The sequence below is a fragment of the Melospiza georgiana genome, chromosome 2, assembly GCF_028018845.1.
Source record: "Melospiza georgiana isolate bMelGeo1 chromosome 2, bMelGeo1.pri, whole genome shotgun sequence".
NCBI classification, from domain to species: domain Eukaryota; kingdom Metazoa; phylum Chordata; class Aves; order Passeriformes; family Passerellidae; genus Melospiza; species Melospiza georgiana.
In genome coordinates, this window is record NC_080431.1 from 113,948,856 (window position 1) to 113,973,536 (window position 24,681).

Genomic DNA, 24,681 nt, shown 5'->3' on the forward strand with positions numbered 1-24,681 from the left:
AGCTACCAACTCTGAGAGGTTTCTTACCTAGGATGGTGAGGTGGTAGTCAGAAGTGAAGAAACAGTAGTGGATTAAAAAATGTTTCAGTTCCCAGTCCAGGACAGCCGTTGTGTTTCCATTTGCAGTTTGTCAGAGTTAATTTTTCAGAAATTAAACTGTTGACAGAAGTAATTAAGTAAAATCAGGCGCAGCAGCAGTGATGCAATGGTAAGAAGAAGAGGGATTAGTGAGGGAGGAAAGCAACCTGAGCTCTGGATCAGAGGAGGAAAAAGCTGCAGTGCAGAATAGCCAGAGATAGGGAGGGCAGAAGAAATGTCCTTCATTTGGCTTGTTTGTATTTTTTCTGGTTTGTTTTGCCTTTAGAAACTGACGGCTCTTAAACTCACTAGTCTATATATTCACAGAGTGGGCTGAAAATTTACTGAGGTACAGTTTTCTGTTAAGAAATGGTGATTTGATGGAATTGAAATGCTCTGTGGGAATGGTTGGTGGGCTGCCCAGCTGCTTTGCTCTGCTCTTGGCTGCTGGCCATCCAGTCTGCTCCCCCAGCTGCCTGTCATGTGGGCCTGCTGCCTTGGCTCTTGTAGCCCATTTTAAGTATTTGTACATTCTAACAAATAAAACAGCAAATCACCAATTAGAACACCAATTAGCCATCACTACTTAACCAACTACAGTCTTAATTGGACAATCATTTTCAGTAATAATTGATTGATCCCTAACTAGCAACCGTTAATCAATGATCTTGCATTCCAGTTCTTGAAACAAACCTATAAAAAATTGACACATTCTTGTTTAAATTTTTGATACATATGTAAGAATACATAAAATACATACCTCAAAATGTGTTATTGGATAATGCTTCCATTTTCAGATGTAACTGATTAATGAAAAATAAAGTCAAGATTCAAAACAGCTAGTAAGGTTTTTTTCTAAAGCTGATACTCAGAATTTTGTTCCAAATGTGGGATTTTGTTCAATTTGCAGTTTACAGAACAAACTGTTTTTATGCTGAAGCTAATGAAGCCTGGGCAATGACGAGCTGGTGTCTGTTGTCCTTTCACACCTCCTGTCCTCCCTTCTCCCACGTAAGCGCACACAAACTGAAATTCCTCTTGTTTTCCTAGTGAAGCATCCTCAATGACATCTTGTTTCCTATGGCATCTCTGAGCAGGAAAAGCACATGCTTGATTTAAAGCTGTGCTACTGGGCTAAGTGTCTTTTCCCAAAGAGGAGAGAATAATTAAGCTCTATGTGCTTTCTGAAAGTAGGCCTTGTCTTGGGGGTTCTTTTTCCTACCCAACAGGCATTTTCAGTGACATTCCTCCAGTTTTTCATCTTTGAGAAGTCTTGCTTTCTCTAAAACTCATTTGAAGGCAGCTAACAGGTTCAAGAGTTACTCAGCTGGAAAGAACAACATAAAAGCAGCAACTGCATTCTTATGGGACTTGGTTAAAAATTACGCTTTGAATTTTTCCATTAAGCAGAGTTCCAGATTCAGCTGGGTTTTTGTTACTGCCCAGCATAATGTGGTTTAAGATTTGAGGGGTACAACCATAGAGAGTTTTGTCATTTAATTTTTGTGGCTATTTTCCTTCAGTTTTTGCTGATCTGTTTGTGTGTATTTAAATCTCTTTATAGTCATTCATGCCGTAGTATATTCAACTTGTCCACTCCCATTTTCTGTGGAGTGCCTGAGGTAGAGCAGCTGTGTAATTAATGATAGTAAGGCTCTTTTCCAACACTAGTGATTTTCCAGCAGTGAGAAACTGACAGGGAAATAATGGGGCAACTTGTCAACTCAGTGGGATTCCTATCTTTGCTGGAACGGGTTGGAGAAATGGTGAATCAAGGACAGAAAATTCCATGCTAGTAGTTCTACTTCATAAAATATTTTGAAGATTGATGTAAATGGTGATGATCACTTGCCGTATGAAAGAGGATAAAACATTTGAATGAACTGTCCAGATGTCATAGTCCAAAAAAGATGTTCCAGTAATGTTTGTGTGTACACATGAGCCAGCATTAGTTTCTGTACTTGGAAAACATTTGAGGAGATCTCATAGTTTTTCTGAGGTCAGTATATGTAGATGGGACTGAGGGAAGCTAAATCCTTTAGTTAGTATGAAATAAGAGCAGTAATCACCAAAGAAAAGCAGAGGATGAGAAGACCTGCTCAGTGTTTGATTTGCTTGTGCTGATCAATATCTGGGCCCCACCTCAAGGATATTGGCAAAATAAGGAAGTGCCTGCAGGACAGCTTGTTGGGGGGAATCTCTCTTCTTTGGTCCGTATTTGTCTTTCATAATAACTTTCTTCAAGCTCAAGAACAATTCATCCTCACTTGAGGGAAGTTGGATAAAAAGGGATGGAATCCTGCATGGATGAACAAGATGTTTCTGACAAAACTCAGGCATAAAAAGGAAGCACACAGGAGGCAGAAGCAAGGATTGATGACTCTGGAGAAATACAGAGAGATCATCCAAGCAAGCATTCAGGGATTGCATAAGGCAAGCCAAAGCCCACATGGAGTTGAATTTGGTGAGGGACATAAAAGGCAACAAGAGAGCTTCTGCAAGTGTATCAGCAGCAAAAGGAAGATGAAAGAATATGCAGGGCTGCTGCTAAATAAGGCAAATGACAAAGGATATGGGAAACATGGAGGTGCTTCATGTTAGCACCTTGGGCTTTACTGGTAGGACTCACCTTCAGTGCCCTTGAGACCATTTGGGAGATCGGGACCCAAGAAGATTTGCTCTCAAAAGTGGATCAAGTTTGGGAAAATCTAAACAAAAAAATATCTACAATACCATGGGACCTGCTGAGATATGTCAGTGAGTGCTGAGGGAGCTCATCTCTGTCACTGTGAGACCACTCTCAATTATCCTGTTAAGGTCATGGTGATGGGGAAGGTTTCTGAGGCCTGGAGTAAAGCAGATTTCACTCCTGCCCTCAAGAATGGCAAGAAGGAAGATCCTGGGAGCTGCAGGCCAGTCAGCTTCACCTCCATCCTTGTGAAGGTGATAAGAGCAAATTATCCTGGAAGCTGTTTCCAGCACATTCAGGGCAGGCAAGTCACTGGAAGTAATCAGCATTAATTTATGAAGGAGAAATAATGCTTGATGAACCTGATAGCTGTTTGCAACACAGTGAGTACCTTGGTGGAGGAGATGAGAGCCACAAGATATTGTTTGTGTTTATTTTAGTAAGGCTTTCCACACTGTTCCTGTAATGTGCTCACAGACAAACGGATGAAATGTAAACTCGATAAGGGGTCAGTGTGGTAGATTGAAAACTGGCTCACCCAGGCTCAGAGGATTGTGATCAACATCTGTCATGGTCAAACCCCAGATGGCACCTTCAGTACCACACAGCCACTTGCTCACTGCCTCCTTTCTCCTCCTTAGTGGGAAGGGAAGAAGAATTGGGGAAAAAACAAAGGGTAAAACCATGTGGACTGAGATAAAACCAGTTTATTTAAGGTGAAACACAGGAATAGTAATGCTTATTTAAGTGAAACACACAGTAATACTAATAGTAATATTAACAATAATAATCATTTTAACAAAAAGGAGAAAGAGAAAGGAAAAATCCAAAAAAATGAAGCACTTGAACAACATAATTGGTCCCCACACACTGAGCAGTCTGAGCAGTGATCAGCCCCTCCTGGGCAGCTCCTCTGTGTTTGTATACTGGATGTGATTTTGGATGGGATGGGATGTCCCTGCGCCCAGTCTGGATCAGTCCCAAGCCTTCTGCCTCCCTGAGACACAGAAAGGTCCTGACTTAGGGCAAGCACCACTCAGTAACAACTGCAAGGTCTGTGTGTTTACGTTATTCCATCCTAAATCCAAAGCACAGTGCTGCACCAGCTATTAAGAAGAAAATGAACGCTATTCCAGCCGAAACCAGGACATATCTCAAAGTCCAGCTGGAGGCCAGCCATTACCCCATGGCTTGAGAGTGGGACCTGTGCTCTTCAGCACCTTGGGTTGGTGACCTGTGTTACAGGCTGGGATGCACCTTCAGCAGGGTTACAGTCAGGACCAGACTGGGGAGAGATGACAAAGTTGTGCTGCTGTTCAGAGGGAGCTGAACAGCCCCAGGAGCCTCCTGGTGTTTGACAGAGGCCAAGTCCTTTATCTCTGGAGGAACAGCCCAGTGCACCAGCACAGGCTGGAGGATGGGGAGCAGCTTTGCAGGAAAGGCCCTGGGGGTCCTGGGACATGAAGTGACCATGAGCCAGCCCAGTGGCATCCTGGCTGCATAAGGGAGACCATGGCCACCAAGGTGAGGGATGATCTTTACTCTCTGCTGAGCCTTGGTGAGCTGCATGGGGAGTTCTGGGTCTGGTGCTGGGCTCCCAAGTAGAACAGAGTGGGGTGATAGTGGAGCAAGTCCAGGAAAGGGCCATGAGGCTGTTAAGGGCATGGAACATGTCTCATGCAGGGACTGGAGGCTGAGGGAGCTGAGTTGTTCAGCCTGGAAAGGATCAGGAGCGTCTTACCCAGTTTTACAAATAAATAGAGCCAGAATCTTCTTGGTGGTGCTAGTCAATAAAGGAAAAGCAGCAGGCCTGAAAACACAAAATTCCAATTAAACACATGAAAATGTATTTATTTCTTTAATTGTGAAGGTGATTAAACAGTGGAGAAGGTTGCCTAGAGGGTTTGAGGGGCTGGTGTGTCACAGTGTCGGGGGTAGGACAGTCAGGATGGACGGAGATGAGAGATCTCTGCAGCCAGGTCAGGAACTTGTGGTTCATTGCAAAGGGCCTGGGGGCAGGGCCCTGCTGGGAGCTGCCAGCCACAGCTCAGAGCAGGCCCCAGAGAAGAGAGGAGGGGCAGAGAGGGTGAGAGGGTGAGAGAGTAAGGGAGTAAAAAAGGGTAAGAGCGTAAAAAGGTAAGAGAAGAGAGCGAGGTTCCTGTTATAATACCATAAATCTTCTGTGTTGAATATTCTGCTTCTCAGTAGCCAATCTAGTACAAGATACAAATCCTATAGCATTCCCATACAGCCTGTAAGAATCATTACATTACCATACTGTGTTACATTTTAAACCCTAAAAACTCCTCTTTGGGCCTCTTCTGCCAAGCTGTAGGGTCTGCTCTGACCCTTGGGCCTGTCTGCAGGCAGTGGGTATTGTTCCATCAAAAGGGGATTACCTTCAGCCAGCCACACCATTGTTTTCCAGTTGTTCAGTAACTAAGGGATCTCAAAGCTTGCTTTCATTCCAATCTCACTTATAGTGTCCATATTCTCAAAACCTTTTTGCTGGACAGTCATATTTATAAGGCTTTCCTGTTTCATCTTCCCCAACATCAGTGTCCTTGGAGGCAGTCAAAACCCAACTGGACATCATCCTAGGAATGTTCTAGTTGTGCCTTCCTTGAGAATAGGGTGGGTCTAGGTGATCTCCAGAGAGATTGTCTCTTTTTGTCAGAACATTGGATATATTAGTTTAGTTATGAAGCATCTGGTGTCAAGCATGGTTTTCTGTTTGGAGTTAGGGGGATGTTTTTTTCATAAAGTCATGTATCATACAAAATAAATTAGAAGCTTTGTGATTGTTAACAACATTCAGGGAATCTACAGGGAGAGTATTAAATTTGGTTACATGAATCATCTGGATAAAATACCTGTCAAGGTGAGTTTAATCCTTTGTGTGTTGCACAACACCTTTGCTCACTTGATTCATGTCAGAAAAATTCTGTTTGCTGTTAAAATACTTAAATTATTGAGAATACTTGTACCAAGTGAAAAATGAAGATGTTTACATCAAGTGAAATATTTTAAGGGACATAAGTCAGATGCCCATAGCAATGATCACAGTTTAGACACTTGGATGTTTGTTTCTGTGACAAACTTGGAGGGACACTAGTTGATCAGAAGTCCCTTTTGCAAATGGAGCTAGGTTTATTTATGGATAAAGAAACACATGGTTTGCAAAACTGTGTAGATTCCATCATCAGTGAACAGGATCTGAGTTATTTGATATTGTTTTGTCAGCTTCTCATTTTCATAGGGCAGTACTCCCTACAAAGTAGTTGTAACACAGTGTATTATTCAGGAGGGCTTGAAATAATGAATGCCTGTTGAATTAATTACTCTATGTGGGTTTCAGTAATTTTCCAGTAGTCTTGTCTTGATGTACCTGTCCATCCCTGTGTGCCAGGAAGTTTTTGTTTACAGATAGTGCTGGAAAGCTACTTGGAGGATAACAAGGCTCCCACTTGAGCTTCTTCACACAGGTCTTGCCGTGTGTGTTTCAGTCCACGGGTAAAAATGTGGGGATAGAAGTGTTTTGGTGGTGTTTTTCCCAAGAAGTTGAAAGAGTAGTTTTCATTCAGAGGGGAGCTGCAGGGAGTGTGGGAATGCAGCACTGCTGGGAAATTGCAAGGGATAGATGTACTGTCTTTCCTAAAGAGGAGATGAGTAGGATGGCCAAGACAGCACAGTAATTTCAGAGATAGAAACTACTTACAAAGGGAAAAAACCTCACAATTTGTAGATGGTGTGGAATTTTTAAAAATTATTTTTATTTGGCTTTATTTCTGCTTAATTTCTAGTAAGAATTTTTCTGTCATATGAAAAAAGTAGTTTTTTTGAATTAAGAAAGATAGATAGATTTCTTCTGGAAGTAGTAGGTGTATTTTGGCAATATTTACTCTCAGAAAAGATCTTCTTCAAGAAAATGAGGAATTACTTTGTAGCTCTTTACCAAGATATTACAAATGACAGAATGTATTTGTCACAGGAATAATGACTTTTATATTTTAATTGCTTTCACATAGCTACTGGGATGCAGACACATACCCAGTAACAAATTTTGGAATATTATGATTATTGCTCCAGAAGCAGTCATGCAAGCATATTAGAATAGCTGTATTTAAAAATCCTGTATAAATGTGATGATTTTTTAGGTACCATAAAACTTGAAGAAGACAAAACTAATGCTAATTTGCCATACACACAGGGTTCTTAGTATTTTTGCAGGTGAATGGAATTTACAGCACATGTAGACAGTTAGTTCTCTTTTTCATGTTTATACAAATGTAAGCAAATTTTATTTGAACCCTCCCTTTCTCCTGAGCACAAATAATCTCTGTGCTAGAGCCTGTCAGCTCCCAAGGGCCTGGAACTGTTTATAAACAGGGGCCTAAATGGAATTTTTTATTTGGTACAGACTCTCTAGGGAGCTGTTACTATGTATTTGAGTATTGTCAGGAGGAAGAATCAGGCACCACAGTGTCAAAACTTCATTTTTATTTTTTGTTTTTTTTTTTTTTAATTTCAGTAAAGAAATAAACATATTCATACCTTTAAGCACAAAAACTGTTCTTTTGCTTTGAACAGGTGGCTGTGGACACCCTGTGACCACAGGATGTGACATGAGCTGTGAAACCTTGTTTTCCTGGTCAGGTTTTCTGAGGAGCAGTGGCCGCCTGCCCACGTGTGTGCTGTGCAGCCTGGGGTGGTGTGGGCTGGGCTCAGGGCTCCAGGGGCTCCTGGGCTGTCAGACCCTGCTGCTGCAAGCTAAAGATGCCATCAAAGACTTTCTGATTCCTGTCAGTAGTAAACAAGTGAAAAGCAGTCACTGATCTCTCATAAGGGTGCTGAATGTAATCTTTTTTCCATAGTTTTTCTTTCACTAACCAACTACATGGGAACTTTTTTTCCTCCTATTTTAGTTGTTGTATAGAATGGTGGGGTACACTCTGATTTCTAATTATATGAAAGGTTTATTTTATCTACATCTGGCTCTTCTCCATAGAGTCACAGAGAATCACAGAATAGTCATGGTTGGATTGGGGATCATCCAGTCCAACTCCAGCCAAGGCAGGGTCACCCAGAGCAGGTGACACAGGAATGTGTCCAGATGGGTCTGGAATGTCTCCAGAGAGGGAACTCTGTGTCCTCCCTGGGCAGCTGTTCCACAGCTCTGCCACCTCCATGGAAAGAAGTTTTTCCTCATGTTCAGGTGGAGCTTCTTGTGTTTCACTTCATGCCAATTGGTCCTTGTCCTGTTGCTGGGCACCATTGAAAAGAGTCTGGCACCATCCTCTTGGCACCCACCTTGGAGATATTACATAAATATCTCCATACTGGAGATATTTATATGAATAGAAGAACTGATGCATTTGCCTGTGTGTGTCACTGGTTAAGGGCCTGCATGAAGAAGGCTGGCAGGAGAGTGTGAAGTTATCTCGTGTTTTTATCCACCTTGTACTGACCATGGATGTTGCTTTCTCTGAAGTGAAATATTTGGACGTTTCAGTGATGTTTGAGATGTAATTGTAGGTTTGGTAGACATTTTGATGGGAGCAGTGTAGGCTTTAAGAGCTTTTACTTCTGTACCAGTGTTTTACTTGTGTTGAAGCTGTTGTTAATGGGGGTCCACAAATGAACTTGCCTGGGAAGCTGATCCAGTTAAAAAATCCCAGATACTAATAATTCAGATCACTTTTGGCATCCAGTTGCCTGTAGTACTCTGGAGATGATTGTGTCAGCACAAATGAGAGAGGCAGTGCTAGGGAATGTTTGTGAATCAGCAGTGCTGGGAACTATGGCAAAACCTGTTCCTTTTCATTTCCAAATGGCAAGGACCTGGTTGGATGCTGCCCTGAGACTGCTTTGAGTTTTTAATGTTTTTTCCTACTCTCTGACTCTCTAGATGTGCCTAACAGATTTTCATTTGCAAGCATAACTTCTAAGTGAATTTCTGTGTTTATACAACACCAGTTTGGAGTCTGTAACAGGGTCTCAGCTGTGTGTGAAAGATAAGTGGAAAACATCTGGACCCAGATGTGGCAGCCACACATTGGTAGAGCCAGTCCTAGATGGCTGTTTGTGATCTGAGTGTGGGGTGGCCATTGTTGGCCAGGACAGGAGCATTTTTGTGTCCCTGTGTTTGTGGATAAGTGTCACTGCTGGGCTGGGCTGGTGTATTTCTGTGGGACCTGCTGGCTGCACCCGTGGAAGGTGGAGAAAAAGGCTTTGTGTGGGCTTGGCCTGAAATGCCTTGAGAACAGAAAACATGGAATGCTGGGGATCTGTTTCCATCTTGTGCTTCAAAGAGGCTGTAAACCAGTTACTTGAGTTTCAGTAAAAGACTCGTGAGATGGGTGGAGTCTTTCTCATTGGTGAATTTTTTTTCCTTGATCGGTTAAAACAAACAATGCCACCAAAAAGTCTTCAATGTGCTTATTCACACCAGATGTATAAAAAATGCATTCAAATACATTTTTGCCTTCTGAGTTACCTGTTGACAAAATGTGTATACCACACTCTTTTAGAGGATAAAATTGAAATGTTGCTCAGCACTAAATAGTGCGTGCAAGTAACAGACTGCACAATATCAGCTTGACAATTTCCTTAAATTGCATAAGTGTGGAAAATGGAAAGAGGTATTTGAGCCATCTAGTGGTTGGTATGAAGCATTTTAATATTTTTCGATAATTCATAGAAAATGTAAATGATATCAACTTGGAAATAGCATTTCTGATTTGTCTGTGTTTGTAGCATGGCTGTAGAATGAAAAAAACTCAAGCATTCAACTTCAGATTTGAGGTGCAGTGTGTGTGGATTTATATCTTACTTTCACTCGAGTCTAGTGAAAAGAAATATCTAGTGAAAAGATATATCTGATAACATAAAAATTAAATTAGACTTTAGTAGCCAAAGAAGGCATTTTGCTAGCATGAGATCTTCATAAATGTTGGGGGTTGTTAGAAAGTTCAAGGAAAGGACTGTAATAAGATAATTTTGTTTTCTGCTTCTTACTAAAAAATATTTGGTGAGAAAAAGAGGCCTTAAATTCTACCTCAACAGTTATTTATGGCAAGGACTAAATCACAGGAGTGGTCTTTACTGGAACACATGGAATGGTATTCTTTGGGAGAAATTTGTCAAAACTAACAGAAGAAACTGAAAACTGATTTCTTAAGATGTGGTAAACAGAATCTTACGATTTTAAAAAGGACATTTTGTAGATGAAGATTTGGGTGATGACCCTGCTTGATGCTGATCTGCATTAAGCTGTGGTGGCTTTTCATATTGTCCTTGGCTGCATTTTGAACTTGATGGTATTCTGCAAATGTAAGGAACTTGATGTGTATCTTGCCTTGAATTCTTTGTGGGAAAGGGCAGCCACGCATTGGGACACTGTGATGCCCTCCAGCCCTTGTGAGTCCTGTCCCCGTTCAAATGCATTAAAAGATACTTTTTAATCTTAGTTCATTAGATATTAATATAACAAACAATTGATAAGTGGTGATAAATATGGTTAGAGTATTTCAGATAAATTTATCATCCATACTGACATTTCAGAATTTGCATCTTTACATTTGAAGTGAAGTATTACAGGTACAAATATTAAATCTACATTATTTTTACTGAGAAGACGGTGGCAGCTTAAGATATTTTTAAGGTCAGTCTCAAAAGACCTAAGGCCAAAGGAGAATGAGAGAAAAGTGGGAAAACAGGCACAGAACAAAGGACAGAACAGTGATGGTTTATTTGTAGTGCTGTGAGGACCATCTGAAAGCTTTATGTGAACTTGATACAGAAATTACATTTTAATAAATCACTTGCATCTTGGTTCTGTTGTGCCTCGAAAGTTGCTTGTTGTAAACCCTTAGCATCAAAATATCTGGGAGATTTTTTCTGAATCTCTTTCTTGGACTGTGAATTGTAATAGATTTCATAAGAGGAAGTCAAATTCTTTGCAAATTGAAGAGTTTTTAGTTGTCTGGCACATTTTGTTTGAATTTTGCTGTGTTGCAGTGAAGGATTTTTGTGATCACTGTTGTTCTCAATCTCTACAATGATCTAAACTTTACTGAGATTTGAAATATCAGAGGGGACACTGGGCAGTCCTGTTAAGTTCTGTCTGAAAAATGAGTTGGCCTGAAGATAGTGAGGGCTCCTGGATGCTGTATTTTTAGGCTTCCATGTTGCACACATGAAAATCTCTTTCTTCTTCATTTAAAATGACTTTTCAGTCGGGCCATTATGTGTGCTCAGCTTTTGAGCCTGCCTTCTTCCTGATCTTCCTGTTGTCAGGAACATGTAAAAAACACAGAATATGGAATTGGAGATATTTTATCTTTATGATGTTCATGTTGTGCTTTTATTCAATTAAACAGGAATGTGGGTTTACTGTAGTATTAGAGTGTTCTCTTCTATTGTTTATGTACTTCCCTCTGCACTCCTGTTCACATCTTCAGTGCTCTGATGGCTGTAGGATCTGCTCACACCACAGCATTTTCCTAAAAGCTGTCCCTTGCTGGAGCTGGGATCCAGCTGCATTCATGAGAGAATCTTTGACATCCCCCCTGGTTTTAATTTGCATTTAGACGATGCAAATGAAGGATAATGAATTTCTCATACTGGATCCTGTTTCTGATGTATGCTGCTCTTTGTATTGTCTTCTGGTTACCAGTTATTTTGTAGGAAAAACTTGATTATAACTTTTATATTTGGGTTGGGTTTCAGTCATAATTAGTATTCCTTTTGTGGAACTGTTTAGAAATTTGACTTGTTAAAGAACTGCATGCAAGTGGCAGAGAGATTATCTTGAAATGCAGTCTCTGACAACTGAAATTCCAGATCTTGTCCATGTGTCGGAGCTTTGGGATGCATACCTGGTGTCTCAGAATCAGAATTATATATGAGAAAAGCCTAAAAATGTGTTTTAGGCAGCATGTACGATGTCTCCTATAAATAATGGAATTGTTCTGCTCAATAAAAAACAAATGTGCTGTGGCGTAGCTTTGCAAAATAAAAAGAAATTTGTTTGTTTTTCCTAATTTCGGAAATATGTAATAATTATTTGTGGAACTGGGTAGTTAAACATTCATTAAATATTGTTAGTAATTTCACTTTGGAAGTAAGTCATAGTTTATATGGAAAGAAAATGAAGGGAAAATGAGTTTCCAGAAGGGGAAGTATTTTTGTTGTTTTGCCTTTTGCAAATAGGAGGATAGGAACTAGAAATTGGATTAATGATGAAGGAATATTATTGTCATAGGTTTGAAGCTGATGGTCTGTGATTTTTGGTATTCAGAAAAGTGAAATCTCCTTAAGCATATTTTGAGATTCATTTAATTAATGTTCTCCATTAGACACTGAAATTAGAATGTGCATCTCTGTTTTCTTTTATGTGAGTATAAATCATTGTGACTATGAAATGATGCTTGGTCATAAACTGTTGGGTTTTTTTTTTATTATATTAAACTGCTGAAGATTTCTACTCCATCATTTCTTTGCCTGCTGTTGTACAAGTAGAACAGAGCACATCAGTTTCTCTGATATAGAAGTACATGAATATTGTGGTTACTCTTCCACCAAAATAGCCACTTTTTTGTGACCATGGAGAACCAGTGCTTTTTTTAATGTCTACCTATCTTTTTATTGTTTCTTTTTAGCTCTTCCTGTTCGAGGCAGATTTTAAATATATTTGTCTTATAATGGAAATAGAATATCAAGGGATGGATGAAATATTGGAAGCTGGCTCTTATCTGGGTTTTAAACACTGTTTCTTTCCTTTACAGAATGCTGCCTTTTTATATGGCCTTGGTTTGGTCTACTTCCATTACAATGCCTTTCAATGGTAAGTTGGAATAAGCTGACAGTGTCAGTGTTTTGTGTGGTGTCCAACAGTGTGTGATTATTTCACCCTCAGTTCAGTGTGAGTGTAAAATAGTTTAATTTTGATTTTATTACATTTAAGGTGTTTGCAGGTGTTACTGTCCTGGGTCAGTGTCTGTATTACTGTAACAAACTTGGGGCAGCCACAACAGTTCCATGAAAGGGAAAGCACTTTGGGAGAATTTGCACTCCCTTTAGCACAGTTCAGCAGTGGGGATGGAGCAGAATGACTCAACAGGCTTTTGGGAATTGTTGTCATTGATAATCTGTGCCCTGGGTTTGTTGGAAAGCCTCTTGTAAAAAACCTTCGTGGCAGAGAGGTGGTGAATGGGGCTTGTTTTCATTTTGCTTGGTAGGCAGGAATTTTGACAGAGCTGCTTTAGGTGAGGGGGTTGGATATGAGGAGCAGTTGGCTCTGATGGAGTCAGTGTTTTAATCTGATGGAAAAACTCAGGGTTAAAAGAGTTGTGATTTCTGCCAGGGCTTTGAGGATTGAGAAGAGCTTTTGTTGAGGCTGGGGGAGGGTTGGGTTTCAGTTGGGTTTTTCTTTTACTTTATCAGTGATGAGAGTGGTGAATGGAATGGACTCAGTCACTGGGGTTCTGTTCAAAGGTCCTCAGACTTTTATTGGTGTTTAATCCTGTGGAGATAGAGTTAATTCATGGGGGAAAAGTCAGAGAGGGGCAGTGTTTAGGTCAGGCTGTTTTACACTCAGTACAGAGACTGTTAGTACAGTAAGTGTGACTCAGGACTTGATTGATCACTAAAAGTTCATTGTGTTACTGAGCCAAGCCTGATTGCAGGTAGGGATGCAGGAGTGACCACTGACTGATGGCTGGGAACAATGGAGCAGGATTTCTCCCCCACCTCTCCTTAAATTGTTTTTATGTATGTCTAAGGCAAACATTCATGCTTTCCTCAGGATAATGTGCATAAACTTTTATTCTTCATATTAGAATAAGTTGGTTAAATTATGAGCTCAAAACATGGATTAATTTATCTTGCAGCTTACTGCTATTTTTACTGATAGTGGTGAAATGAATGTTGTTCCTTTGTTGTCTTGTACAGGGCATGCAATTCTGTTGCATTCTAATTAGCAAGAGAAGAACAGAAAAGTTTTCAGAAAGCCTGAGAGTCTATTGTTTTAAGATTGTGATGAGACTTGGCTGAATTTTACCAAGTTTCAGAACATTCTAGTTGCTACATAGTCTTGTCTTCATCATTAGCATAGAAAAGTATTTTGTGCACTATTTCTTACAAGATGTATCTTGTTAGAGTTTGCACTGTGAAATGATAGATAAACTGTAAGATAAATAATACAAAGCAGTTAGATTTAGAGTAATTAAGTTTTTGAAAAACCACCTGTTCAATGTAGACTTTTGCCATCAGCAGATCATGCTATTTAGTATTCATAAATTAGAGCTTTGAATTAATTTAGGTTTTTCTTCACTTGTTGACAGCATGAGTGTAAGCTGATGTCCTAACTTAAAGAACTGCACATAGCTCTCATGTTAAGGTTGAGCAGAATAATTTTATTTTCCACTCCATTCATACAACAAGGTTATATATAGTGTGGTGCTAAGGACATTGTGTATCATGGAAGTATTAGGTAGAATTTTTAAAGGAAGGAAATCCAATGTAGGTAAAATCTTACACTTTTGTGTGCAGTTCTGATTTTTAGTCCCTTTGAGTGCCTTTCTTTCCCCTTCTCTGTAAATTTTTGGGGCCAAGAGCAGAGGAATACGGGGTTGTTGGTATTTGGGTATGACAAAATCACAAAAGACTTGGAGATGATAGCAAGTCATTTACAAGAGGTGTTCTTTGAAGCCTTAATCCTCCCCAGAACTCTCACAGATTGCCAGGAGAGTCCTCTTGCAGAGTGCAATGCTAATCTGTCTTCCTGCTGCATTTATTCCATCTGTTTATGCTCAGAGAGGACGTGGATCTCGATATTTCTAGCAGGCAGAGGAAGACTGTTCAAGTATTCAAGACTGTTTAAGGTGGTTTATTTGTTCTGATTCATCCATGAACTGGTTTTTTTAACACCACTGCTTCATATATTCAGAGACTTTAACAAGAGGGAAGTACATAGTCCTCCAAAAAGGAAGGGGTGAGAGATACTTGAGGTTTTTTCATGTCTCATATAAACAGAGATGATAAAAAAAGCAAGTGGGAATAAGATCAGCTTTAGAATTATTGTTCCTATATTTTATATTACTTTCAAAGTTTTCCAGCTTTCATAAAAGGATGTGTTGGATTGGTTCCAGGACTCTTAATGGAGTTCACTGTAATTCAATACTGGACATATTTTTATATACTTGAGCAGCATTGCAGCAATATCTTAAGTACAAATCTTAGCTGTTACATCATTTTATGTTGGTGATTTTGTTTAACTGTTCATGTAAGAATTAGAAGTCCTCAACATATATATGAACACTACAATAGTGTGATTAGACCAAACCTATTTCACACAATTATTATAGTTAAGATGTGCCATGAGGTGTTATCTCCATAAGTTGAATCAACTACAGTGAAACAGGTCTGAAGGATATGAAATTTTTATACACCCTTCTCTTACACCATTTATCATCAAGCAGTAAGTGGTTGGTTCATTTTTATTGTTGTTTCCCTGTTTCTCAGTTAGAGTAGAAAACCTATTAGAATGAGATATTCACACAACTTTAATAATTTTATGCCCTCCATAGTTGTCTTATAGATTGAACATTATTAAAGAATTTCAACAGGCAGTCCAAGGCTGTCCTTCATTTCTGTGAAATCCCTGCACCCAGGTGCAGTGGCTTGGACACCAAATTTTTTTTCTCCACCTTAGTGAAAATTCTGAGCCTGCCTGGTTTATCATCTGCTGATTCCACTGACTTCCATCTAGATGAAAAGATGGAGCCCAGGCTCTGACGTGGTGTCCTGAAATTGAGTTTCACACCCTGTGGATCCCAGTGTACTAACTGGGGGGCTCCAAGGGCAGCCTGTAGTGTTTTCAGTGGCCTGGCAAATTGCTGGAGCACTGAGAAAGGCTCCAGATTGCTCAGAAACACCTGAGAGGAGACTGAGATCAGTCACCCTGATTGCCCCATTTGGGCTCTTTGCCCTGAGGCTCCTGAGTCCAGGAATTCCTTACCAGCTGTAGGGGCTAAGTGTTATACAGAGCTCAGTCCTTCAGCACTGACCCTGAAAAAAGCCAAAGACCTGCAAGAGATGATCCAGACCCTTTTCCTCACCTCCATCATGACTAAAGGCTGCTGTGGAAAACCAGTAATTCCTGAGTGGAACTTCCTGATCCTTCCCACAGCAGAAGCCCTGTCATCATTGTGCAATATCTAGATGTAAAGATATCTAAAACCAACATCTCTGCTTCCCACTGGGTTCCTCCACACAGAAAGTTGAGGATATAATGGGATGTGTAGGAATGCACTTTGCCAAGTGGAGACCTCTAAGAATTTAAACACACAGTCTGTAGATACTGCTTTGTCAAATATTTCTCAGGTTTCATGTGGCTGGATCTAATATATATATTTTTTTCAGGCATATAAAATGGGAATGTACATGTAGAGTACACATGCATGTAGCAATTAACCAGTAACAAAGGGGGCAGTTAACTTCCCTTTCATTATCTTATCTTGCTGTGATTTCATAGCAAACTACTCTTGGATTGCTGAAAACTCTGCTAATGCTATGGAAAAAAACCTGCTCCCAGCTGCTGTTCTAGAGAAATGTTTAAAGACTTTGCTGCTCAAAATATTTTGCTATTCAGCTGTTGCAGTCCTCTGGTCAGAAGAGTTGTAGCTAAAGACTGTAAAAGTGTTTCATAAACACTTTGTTTATGTTCAAACTGTGATTATGAGTTTCAAAAAGAAATTTGTCCATGATAGCCTCACATCACTTTCATTAGTAAGACTGTGAAATGATGTGAGGCTTAAAATAGGTGGTCAAAATTGAAAGAGGGTAAGAACACAAAAAAGTTTCACTCCAACTGCATCAAGTGATATTAGGATAATGTTAGGTTCTTTTATTTTGTACGCTCACTCTGATTTTCATGGGTTTTGTTTGAAATGTACAAAAGTGATAACTTCTGAATAGTTAAATTGATGTTCTTTTATTATATTCTTTTGCCTAGTACAAAGCTGATTTTATTCAGTCTATTCAAGAAAACCATCCAGTAAAAGTCTTAAGAGAGTTCACTAAATGTTTAATATAATAATCTATTTATTATTCACCTGGTTTCTTCACTTTCATAATGGAGGGCATTGTTGTATAGATTAGTAGGTGGGACAATAGCTGCAGTATTGACTCTGGCAGTCTTGATTTAGGGATGTCATTTTTATTTTTCCTGAATTGCTGTAGCAGTGCTGTGTAAAATGAAAGTCCAGAGGTGCTTTTCATTCTTTGTAGTGTCTGTTTTCCAGTCCTGCTTTCCCATTTTGTTAAGTATTAGAACAGCCTTTACTGCCTGTGAAATGTCCTCATCCTTGGAGAAAATCCTTATTTAATTTCAATAAATTCTAGTAGACTTAACCAGCATCATGTCTCACCACACAGGTGTCAGTATCATCAGAGAACAAAAGGAAAGTCCTCTCTTGCTGAATTCAGATATAATTTATTTCTGCAGTTTGAGAGCTCCTGGCCTTTCATTTGATAATTTTTCCTTTGGATTGATGTATGTTTAGTCTGCTGAAGGAGTGAGATGAGAAGTTGTGTCTGTGCATGAAGGGCAGTGAATTATGGAGGAGACTCCAGACTGACTTGGGGAAGGCTCTGTGCCATCAGCCCTGCAGGAAGCTCTTGGGCTCACCCAGCTCTTGGGTCATATCTGCACTTCTGGTTTTGGTCAAGCCATAGAAGGGCTGTGAGGGAAAACATCTGGATAACTTGGATGCCATGGATCCTCCAGACCCACAAATTTCTGGGTGTGGGCTTGGACAGAGAACAGAAATGGGATTAGAGATGTTTGAGAGCAAACAAAGATCACTACAAGAATGAAGTGACTCCTGCTGTGTGTGGAAGGCCCAGCTGTGGAATGGTGTCAGTGCTGCTGCACATGTTATGCTGTTTGATAGTCAGGGAATGAGTCTGGAGCTCTGGGCATGGCACTGGAAAACAGGCAGAGGTTTTTGCTGTGTTCCATGTTCTTGATGTGTCCTGTAATTGGGAGCACGTTGCTATTTTGTTTAAATGTTTCCTGCAGGCAAAATTACATCAGTATTAATTCAACTGTGATGAAAAATTGCTTGTCTGTCTGTAAGAGATAATAAGTAAATGCCTTTTCAGAGCTTGACTATTTTATTCTATAAAAATTCTACTGAGTATTTAAATGAGGTTGTACTTATTTAATTAGACATGAGTACCTACCACTGGTAAAAAATGTTGAAAATGCTCTTTCACATCACTTCATTGAGGAAATTTTTATGATGCCCCTTTTCACATTGATGGAAGTAGTTTCTGTTTTTTATTATTCATGCATGTCATCCTGAAAAAAACTACAAATTGTAAAACCAATATGGAATTAACACTAGATTTAAGTAAAAGGTAAAATTTGATTTTTAGTTACTTTAGTGTGTGTAGAGATAAACCTTACTCAAAGCATGGTCTTTGTGACCAGTTTCTGACTAAATGTGACACAGTCTTCCCTGTTGTCTACTGATGATAATTTACAGGTATTTAAGTGCTGTGCTCCTCTGAAAGACTGGGGTATGCAACATTCTTGGTTTATTGAATGAAGTACAGTATACATTCAAACTAAATTTGAGAACTGTCCTGGAAAGTTTTTAATTATACTTTTGGCTTTCTTTTAGTCCATTGCTCAACAGTGTCAATGATTAGTATTTCCTGTTCAGTAAGCAAGAGACTACAGCAGTATTTTTGTTGCACTCAGATTCTCTTAAACTTTTTTAGAAATCCTCTCTTTGATGGTTTTTTCAGTGGGGACATGACTGAGAGGGGAAATATGGAAATACTATTTTCTGATCAAGCAAGGAGTGTTAAATGAGGAATATGAAGTTTACAGAGTGTTAGTGTGGTCACACTGTGTGATGTGCTATAGAACTGCTGTGTCTTCACTCCCAATTTTTGTCTTCTCTTCGATTGGAATCACAGACAGTGGTTTTCTTCTTTTATGGGACTTAGGATATTGTCTTTGAACAAGATACAGGTAATGGATTTTAAATACCAGTGGATAACGTCCCTAATGCCCATATCAAAGTTGAGACAAGAAATGCAGATGCTCTGTAATGGAATCTATCTAGGCATAGCAAAAGCCTAGCTTAAAATATGTCCTGATACTTAGTGATCAGCCCAGTCTTTGGCCTTTCAGTTTGGTCTCTGTTTTTGTAGAGGATGAAGATGAGCATGGTATTATGAGACAAGGTCCTTTGTTTGTTATGAATTCAGTGCAGATATGAGCTTTGTGATTCACCACCACCACAGGATTTCAGGGAAATTCAGATGAGATGTGAGGGAGCTTAGCTCTGGTGCAGGTTTGTCCCTTCAGTGCTTTACTTGCTCATTTTCCATATGCTGGCAGAAAAGTAGGGTACTGGGTAAGGAGAGCCTTCCTGAAGGATTGTGATAGAGGAAGCTGCAGTTCCACAAGAAAAATTTATTACTTTTTTTTAAGCCTATCTACTCTTTAAGTTCTATTTAAAGAAGTCAGATAATGCTTCAGGTACATACAGTTGCATTTTCTAGAGGAAGTCTGTACCTTTGGTTTGCTTTGCCATTGATGAGAAACAAAGCCTGTAAGAATTTTAGAGCAGAAATGTTTTTGCTGAAGCATTCAGAAATGATAATTTATGTGTGAGTAAAAAAAGTCTGTGAAAAATATTTGTTGAATTTTGCATTGCATCTGCTAACCAACCTTTTTTCCTTATAAATAATACTGTACCTGGAGAGTGGGAATTAAATCAGTGTGCCTTGAGAGAGTGATTTCAAGCACTGGGGTTAATCCCTGTCCCATGTCACAGCGGGTCCAGTTCCCCCTATAGATTGCCCTGTCCCCTGCCCCCTTGGCACCACCTGTGGGTTCCAGGGGCAGCAGATGGGATTGGGATTGTGTTCTTTGGGGCTCAAATCCACCCTGAGAGAGGCTGGTTCTGATTTCTCTTCTTGTGTGACCAGTGCTGTACAGGAAGGGATTTTGTTTCAACCTGTCCTTGGATTTCAGGCAACAATGAGACTTAGCTTCTTTCTTAATTCCTCTGTGACTTCAATTCTATTATCTTTTAGTTGCATTTCAGCTGTCCTAGTTTTATGCGGTGGCCTGAGAGGCACAGCAGTCCTGTTTAGAGTCACTTTGTTTCTGCTCCAAGATGGAGTTGCTAGATGGCATTTCTGTTATATCTGGTATGGTGCCATCATGAACAGGGACAGGTGAGAGAGGATTTGAAGGTAAGGAAGTAGAATCAGAGCCATCTTCACATATCATGGAAATACGAAAGAAAGTTACTGTGTGAGGAGCTGACAGGCTTTTTTGTCTGCATGTGGAAGTAATGGAGCAATTGGTATCATTTGAGTTCTTGCACGGCACTGGTGCTAGAGAAGGGAGGAGAAAGTGGAAAAAGGAGCAGGCAGGTGCAGTGGGAGGAGATGTGTGTGATCTCTGCTGCTGCTTGGGGGTCTGCACTGCTGGAATCTAAAGCAACCTGGCTGTTATAAGTGAACTTGCACTGATTTTGTAACTAATTTGTGAGTCATCCTCTCTGAAATATCTGATATGTTAGTGTATTTCATGCAGCAAATTAGTTTCTCTAAATTAATAGAGAAGATTAGACTTTCAAATACATGAGGATATCTGGAGTTCAAAATTACCCAATCCTTGAAAAATCAAAAGCCATGCACCAGAAACGTTACATGTAAACCATCATTTTGTTATTTTCTCCTGTAACAATACTTTCTGATCCACTCTGTTAGCCATATAAAAAACATTGATTATAGAGTAATACCTCAGTAAAGCATCATTTTTTTAATCTGTGTTTTTCTTTCAGGGCAATTAAAGCATTTCAGGAGGCGCTTTATGTTGATCCCAGCTTTTGTCGAGCCAAGGAAATTCATTTGCGACTTGGGCTTATGTTCAAAGTGAACACAGACTATGAGTCTAGTTTAAAGGTAGGTTTAAGTCCTTTCAAATTGAATTAACATTTCTTACAAGTCTTGTGTTGCATCTTAAAGCTGCAAGGAATGCATAAGCATGGAACAGTCACAGGCCACCTGCTTTAGAAATTGAAGTGCTTTAATGTGAAGTGTCTTAGTCCAAACAGAAGAAGGATGGGTTTGAGGTGTGTGAGGTGTTACACTCTAGATGAAAAATTTGGTGTAGGGCCCTTGTTAAAATAGTGAACCTTGAGGGAGACTGAGGTTGTATTGAAGGCTAATGAAAAAAAAATCACAACTTGGATTATTTGATTTTTTATTTTTATATTCCATTTTTTTCCTCCCCGGCTTCCCTGTTGTAAACTGGAAGTTCTTGGAATTAGTAAATTAGAAAGTTTTTATGCAAAATGATGTCTTTTTTAATGTAATTTTTACTTTTCTAGCAGTTAATTATTCTTTTATTTCCTGGCTTGAGAGTGAGCTTCTAAGGCAACAGTTTCTGGCTAATCAGTTGGAAATGGTTTATGGTAACACAGAGCTTTGTTTCTTCTCTACTTCTTCAAATTCCTTACTATTTACATTCTTTTCTGGTCTCTGATTGTAATCTGTCTTTTTATCTCCCTCCATTCAGCACATTTGCCCATGTTTTTCCTCTTTCCATTTTCTACTCTACCCACATGTCCTTCCCTTCCCGGCCTCTAAATTTAGCTGTTACATGTCTTGGAAAAAGGAAGAGTTCTTTTAATGGACTTGCATGTGGTGAGAAATCCACCTGCAGGGCTGAGAATTTTGTAATTAAATGTAATTTGTAAACACATTTCTGCATATTAATCTTCCCTCAAAACTATTGAAAACAATAAGTGTTTTGTTTTCAAGGATCTTACAGCTTTCTTTTCTTGGCAGGTTGTTTTCATGGGTTGTCAGATTCACATTGTCCAAGATTTGTAAGAGTAGGGTGTTGCTCTCAATTTTTCCTTTCAGTTTTTGTGATGGAGGGAAGCAGTTCTCTCCCCAGGCTTCCCTTTTCATCCAGAACCCAAAGTTTCACCTACAGAGATTGGTGGAGTTGGAAATTGTGCAGAGGAGTAGAAAAGATTCCATGCAATGAATGGTGCAAGAGAGCAAGGAGAGGTAAAAGAAGTGCTGAAGTACATTTTGGTTTTATTTTTAAAGAAGCTGGAAGTAAACAAGATTAATTTTACAAGGAGGTGGTCATCTTCTAATCAAGTGGTAGAAACTCAGTGATTTCAAAAGGTCTTTTCCAGCCTAGTTGATTATATGATTTTAGTTTTTGATATAAATTGATCAAGAAATAGATAACCTTTTTCTGCTTTGCCATAAAATTTGCAGTTCTGTCAGTGAATCAGGTATTTAAATAAATATTATGATAACTCAGTGTAAATAATTTCTTGTGTTTGATGTTCACAACTTCGCAAAACTAATCAGTCACTTACCACGAGGATTTTGAGTATACCAAACTTCAGGTTTTCAAAACACCAGCTACAAATGGGAAAAACACCAAAGTAGTATTTTGAAAACAGAAAGAAATTAATCTTTTTATTTCAAAATTATCATTATTCCATTGCTTTTATGTGGCATATGGTTAAGTCACTTAAAAAAAACAAATGGCCACAACAAAAGCAGTTTACCCTGGGGCAAAGGGATGGTCTTCAAAGGATGGTGAAATGAACAGGGGTGTTTGCATTGAAGGTGGTTTCATGCCGCTTGTTCCTAAAAGTTTGTCTCATTTTCTACCATGCAATCCTGATTGCCTCATTCAGCACTCTCAGCCACATTGAATCGAGTGATTTTTCATTTTTTTGCTTTTCCCCATTTGCAGACTGAGGTGGATCAGAAGTCTGAGCCAGCTCAGCTTGGGATGGCCTGGTTGGTACATCCAGTGCAAGGCTGATGGGATGGGAAGGAGGGGACAGGGCTGTCCTATCCCTTTCTGGTTCAAAATTTATTGAGAAGCTGCTCTGGAATTACCACCTGAGACACACGAAGCAGAGTTTCTGTTTTTTTTCTTTGCTATGGAGGTTGCAATCCTTAGTAAAGAATAACAGTGAGGAGCAAAAGACCCTGTGGAACTCAGTCTCAAACACTTTGAACTGTTTCCAGTTCAACTCAGCTGTGGATTTAATGTCCAGTCCAGGGACTTACCTACTTTGTTTGAAAACAGAGTGTTACTGATTGAAACTTATCAGTTCAACATCACAGTGTGTCAGCTGAGGGGAAAACTAACTAGAACAGGGCTGTAGCTTCTTTAAAAGCCAATCTGACTGTGATTTTTAAAAAACATACTTAAAGCAGAACTCTGAGTGATGAGAATATGAGAGGCAAGACAGAAAATGCTTCCTTAGTGAGGAGAAGGAAGTGAAGTGCTGGTGCACTGGTTATGCTCAAGCATGGGGAGAGTAAAATGGGGAAGGGATGTGAGGAAGGTGTGACGGGATGTTTTCACACAATGTCTGTCTCATTCTCTGAGACACAGAGTATCTCTTCTTTGAACAAAAGAAAGGTAAGAAACCCAAAGCAATGAAAAGACAGGGTTGTCTTGTGCTGTTTTTGGTTTTGTGGACCTTTTTTAAAGGATCCACGATTTTAGAGAGGAATTAAGGGGGTTGGGATGCAGCTTGCCTGTGACTTACCTTGAGCACAGACCTTTTTCCTGGGGCTCTTTGCCCAGTTTGGGCTCCCCATTCACACAGAGGCAGAAAGTGGAATTGGCTTTTTCATCTGCTGTTCGCTTGTGGCTGCTCTGGATTTCACAGATTGTACCAACGTCGCATTAAAGTACTTTGAAATATCATAATGTTTTTGATGGTATTTAAACATTCATGTTAAGTCTGTAATTGCTAAGAATAAACCATTGCCAACAGATGAGTCATTGTCAGTGAGAGGCATTGTCAGTAAGAGACTTCAGGCAAAGGGGGAAGATGGAAGTCTGAAGGTCATATATTCCACGTTTTTCACAATTTTGGAGCATTAACATAAATCATCTGTATTTTATGTAAGCAATTTAAGCACAAAATTATTTTTTACTATTTTAAGATGTTGATGATCAAGATAATTGCTGGAGTGCTGTTTAACAAGCATAAAAATCAACTCCCAGTGTTTTTTTCAAAATCAATTACTCGTTTTGCCTGTTCTACAGTTAAGATTTGCAAATTACTGTGAGAATCCTTGACTTTCTCTGTTATCCCATTGCCATAAACTCTTGCAGCACCAATGCTGTTGAAAATTACTTGGCCTTTGGTTTACATTAAGGGAAAAAAGTGTCCATTCTGGCTGAAAAAAACCCAGTCTTTGTCTAATCTGACAGATTGGGCAGTGTTGCCTTCAGAGGTGAGACATGAAAGCTGAGTTTGCCCCTTTCATCAGAAAAGTACAATTAATTCCAAAATTTACTGGCAGTGACTTGGGGAATGGATTTCTTTTTAGTAGATTGATGACTGTAGCAACACCATGCTGCTGAGGTTTACCTCCACAGTCCAGCTTTTTTAGTTTACTGTGTCCTGTTGCCCCTTTCCTGTTCACTGTTTCTTACAAATGACACAAGGAATATTGTGTTCCATGGTGGTAGCTGTGGTGGCACTGCGATAATCTGAAAGGGAGAATAAAACAAAATCTCTAGGAATATAATGTATCTTTTTATTCCCTGGGTAAATTTGGTCAGAAAAAATATTCATGCTTCTGAGTTCATGCCACATTATTTGACATTCCACTTCTGTCATGGTCATTTTCCTATTTATTGAAGATATTTTTTTAAATTTGGCCTCCTTTTTTCATAGTTGTGTGTAATCATTTTGTCTCACATGCGTCTCAGTTCTTAAGGGCTGTTGAACCTTAAACAATTTTTAGAAAATCTGTGGGAATGAAAGATTTCAAAGAGAATTTTGGAGGACATTCCTGTACAGCATACAGTG

The 24,681-nt window shown here is 39.4% G+C and overlaps 1 protein-coding gene across 6 annotated transcripts in view; it reads left to right on the forward strand.

The window, feature by feature from the left end:
- Nucleotides 1–24,681, forward strand: part of KDM6A (lysine demethylase 6A) — a 153,230-nt gene that overhangs the window by 60,731 nt on the left and 67,818 nt on the right. For all 6 annotated transcript variants that reach the window (XM_058043110.1, XM_058043121.1, XM_058043111.1 and 3 more), the window contains exons 5-6: nucleotides 12,556–12,614; nucleotides 20,647–20,767. In XM_058043110.1, coding sequence (XP_057899093.1) covers nucleotides 12,556–12,614; nucleotides 20,647–20,767 — 180 coding nt within the window. The remainder of the gene's footprint in view (nucleotides 1–12,555; nucleotides 12,615–20,646; nucleotides 20,768–24,681) is intronic.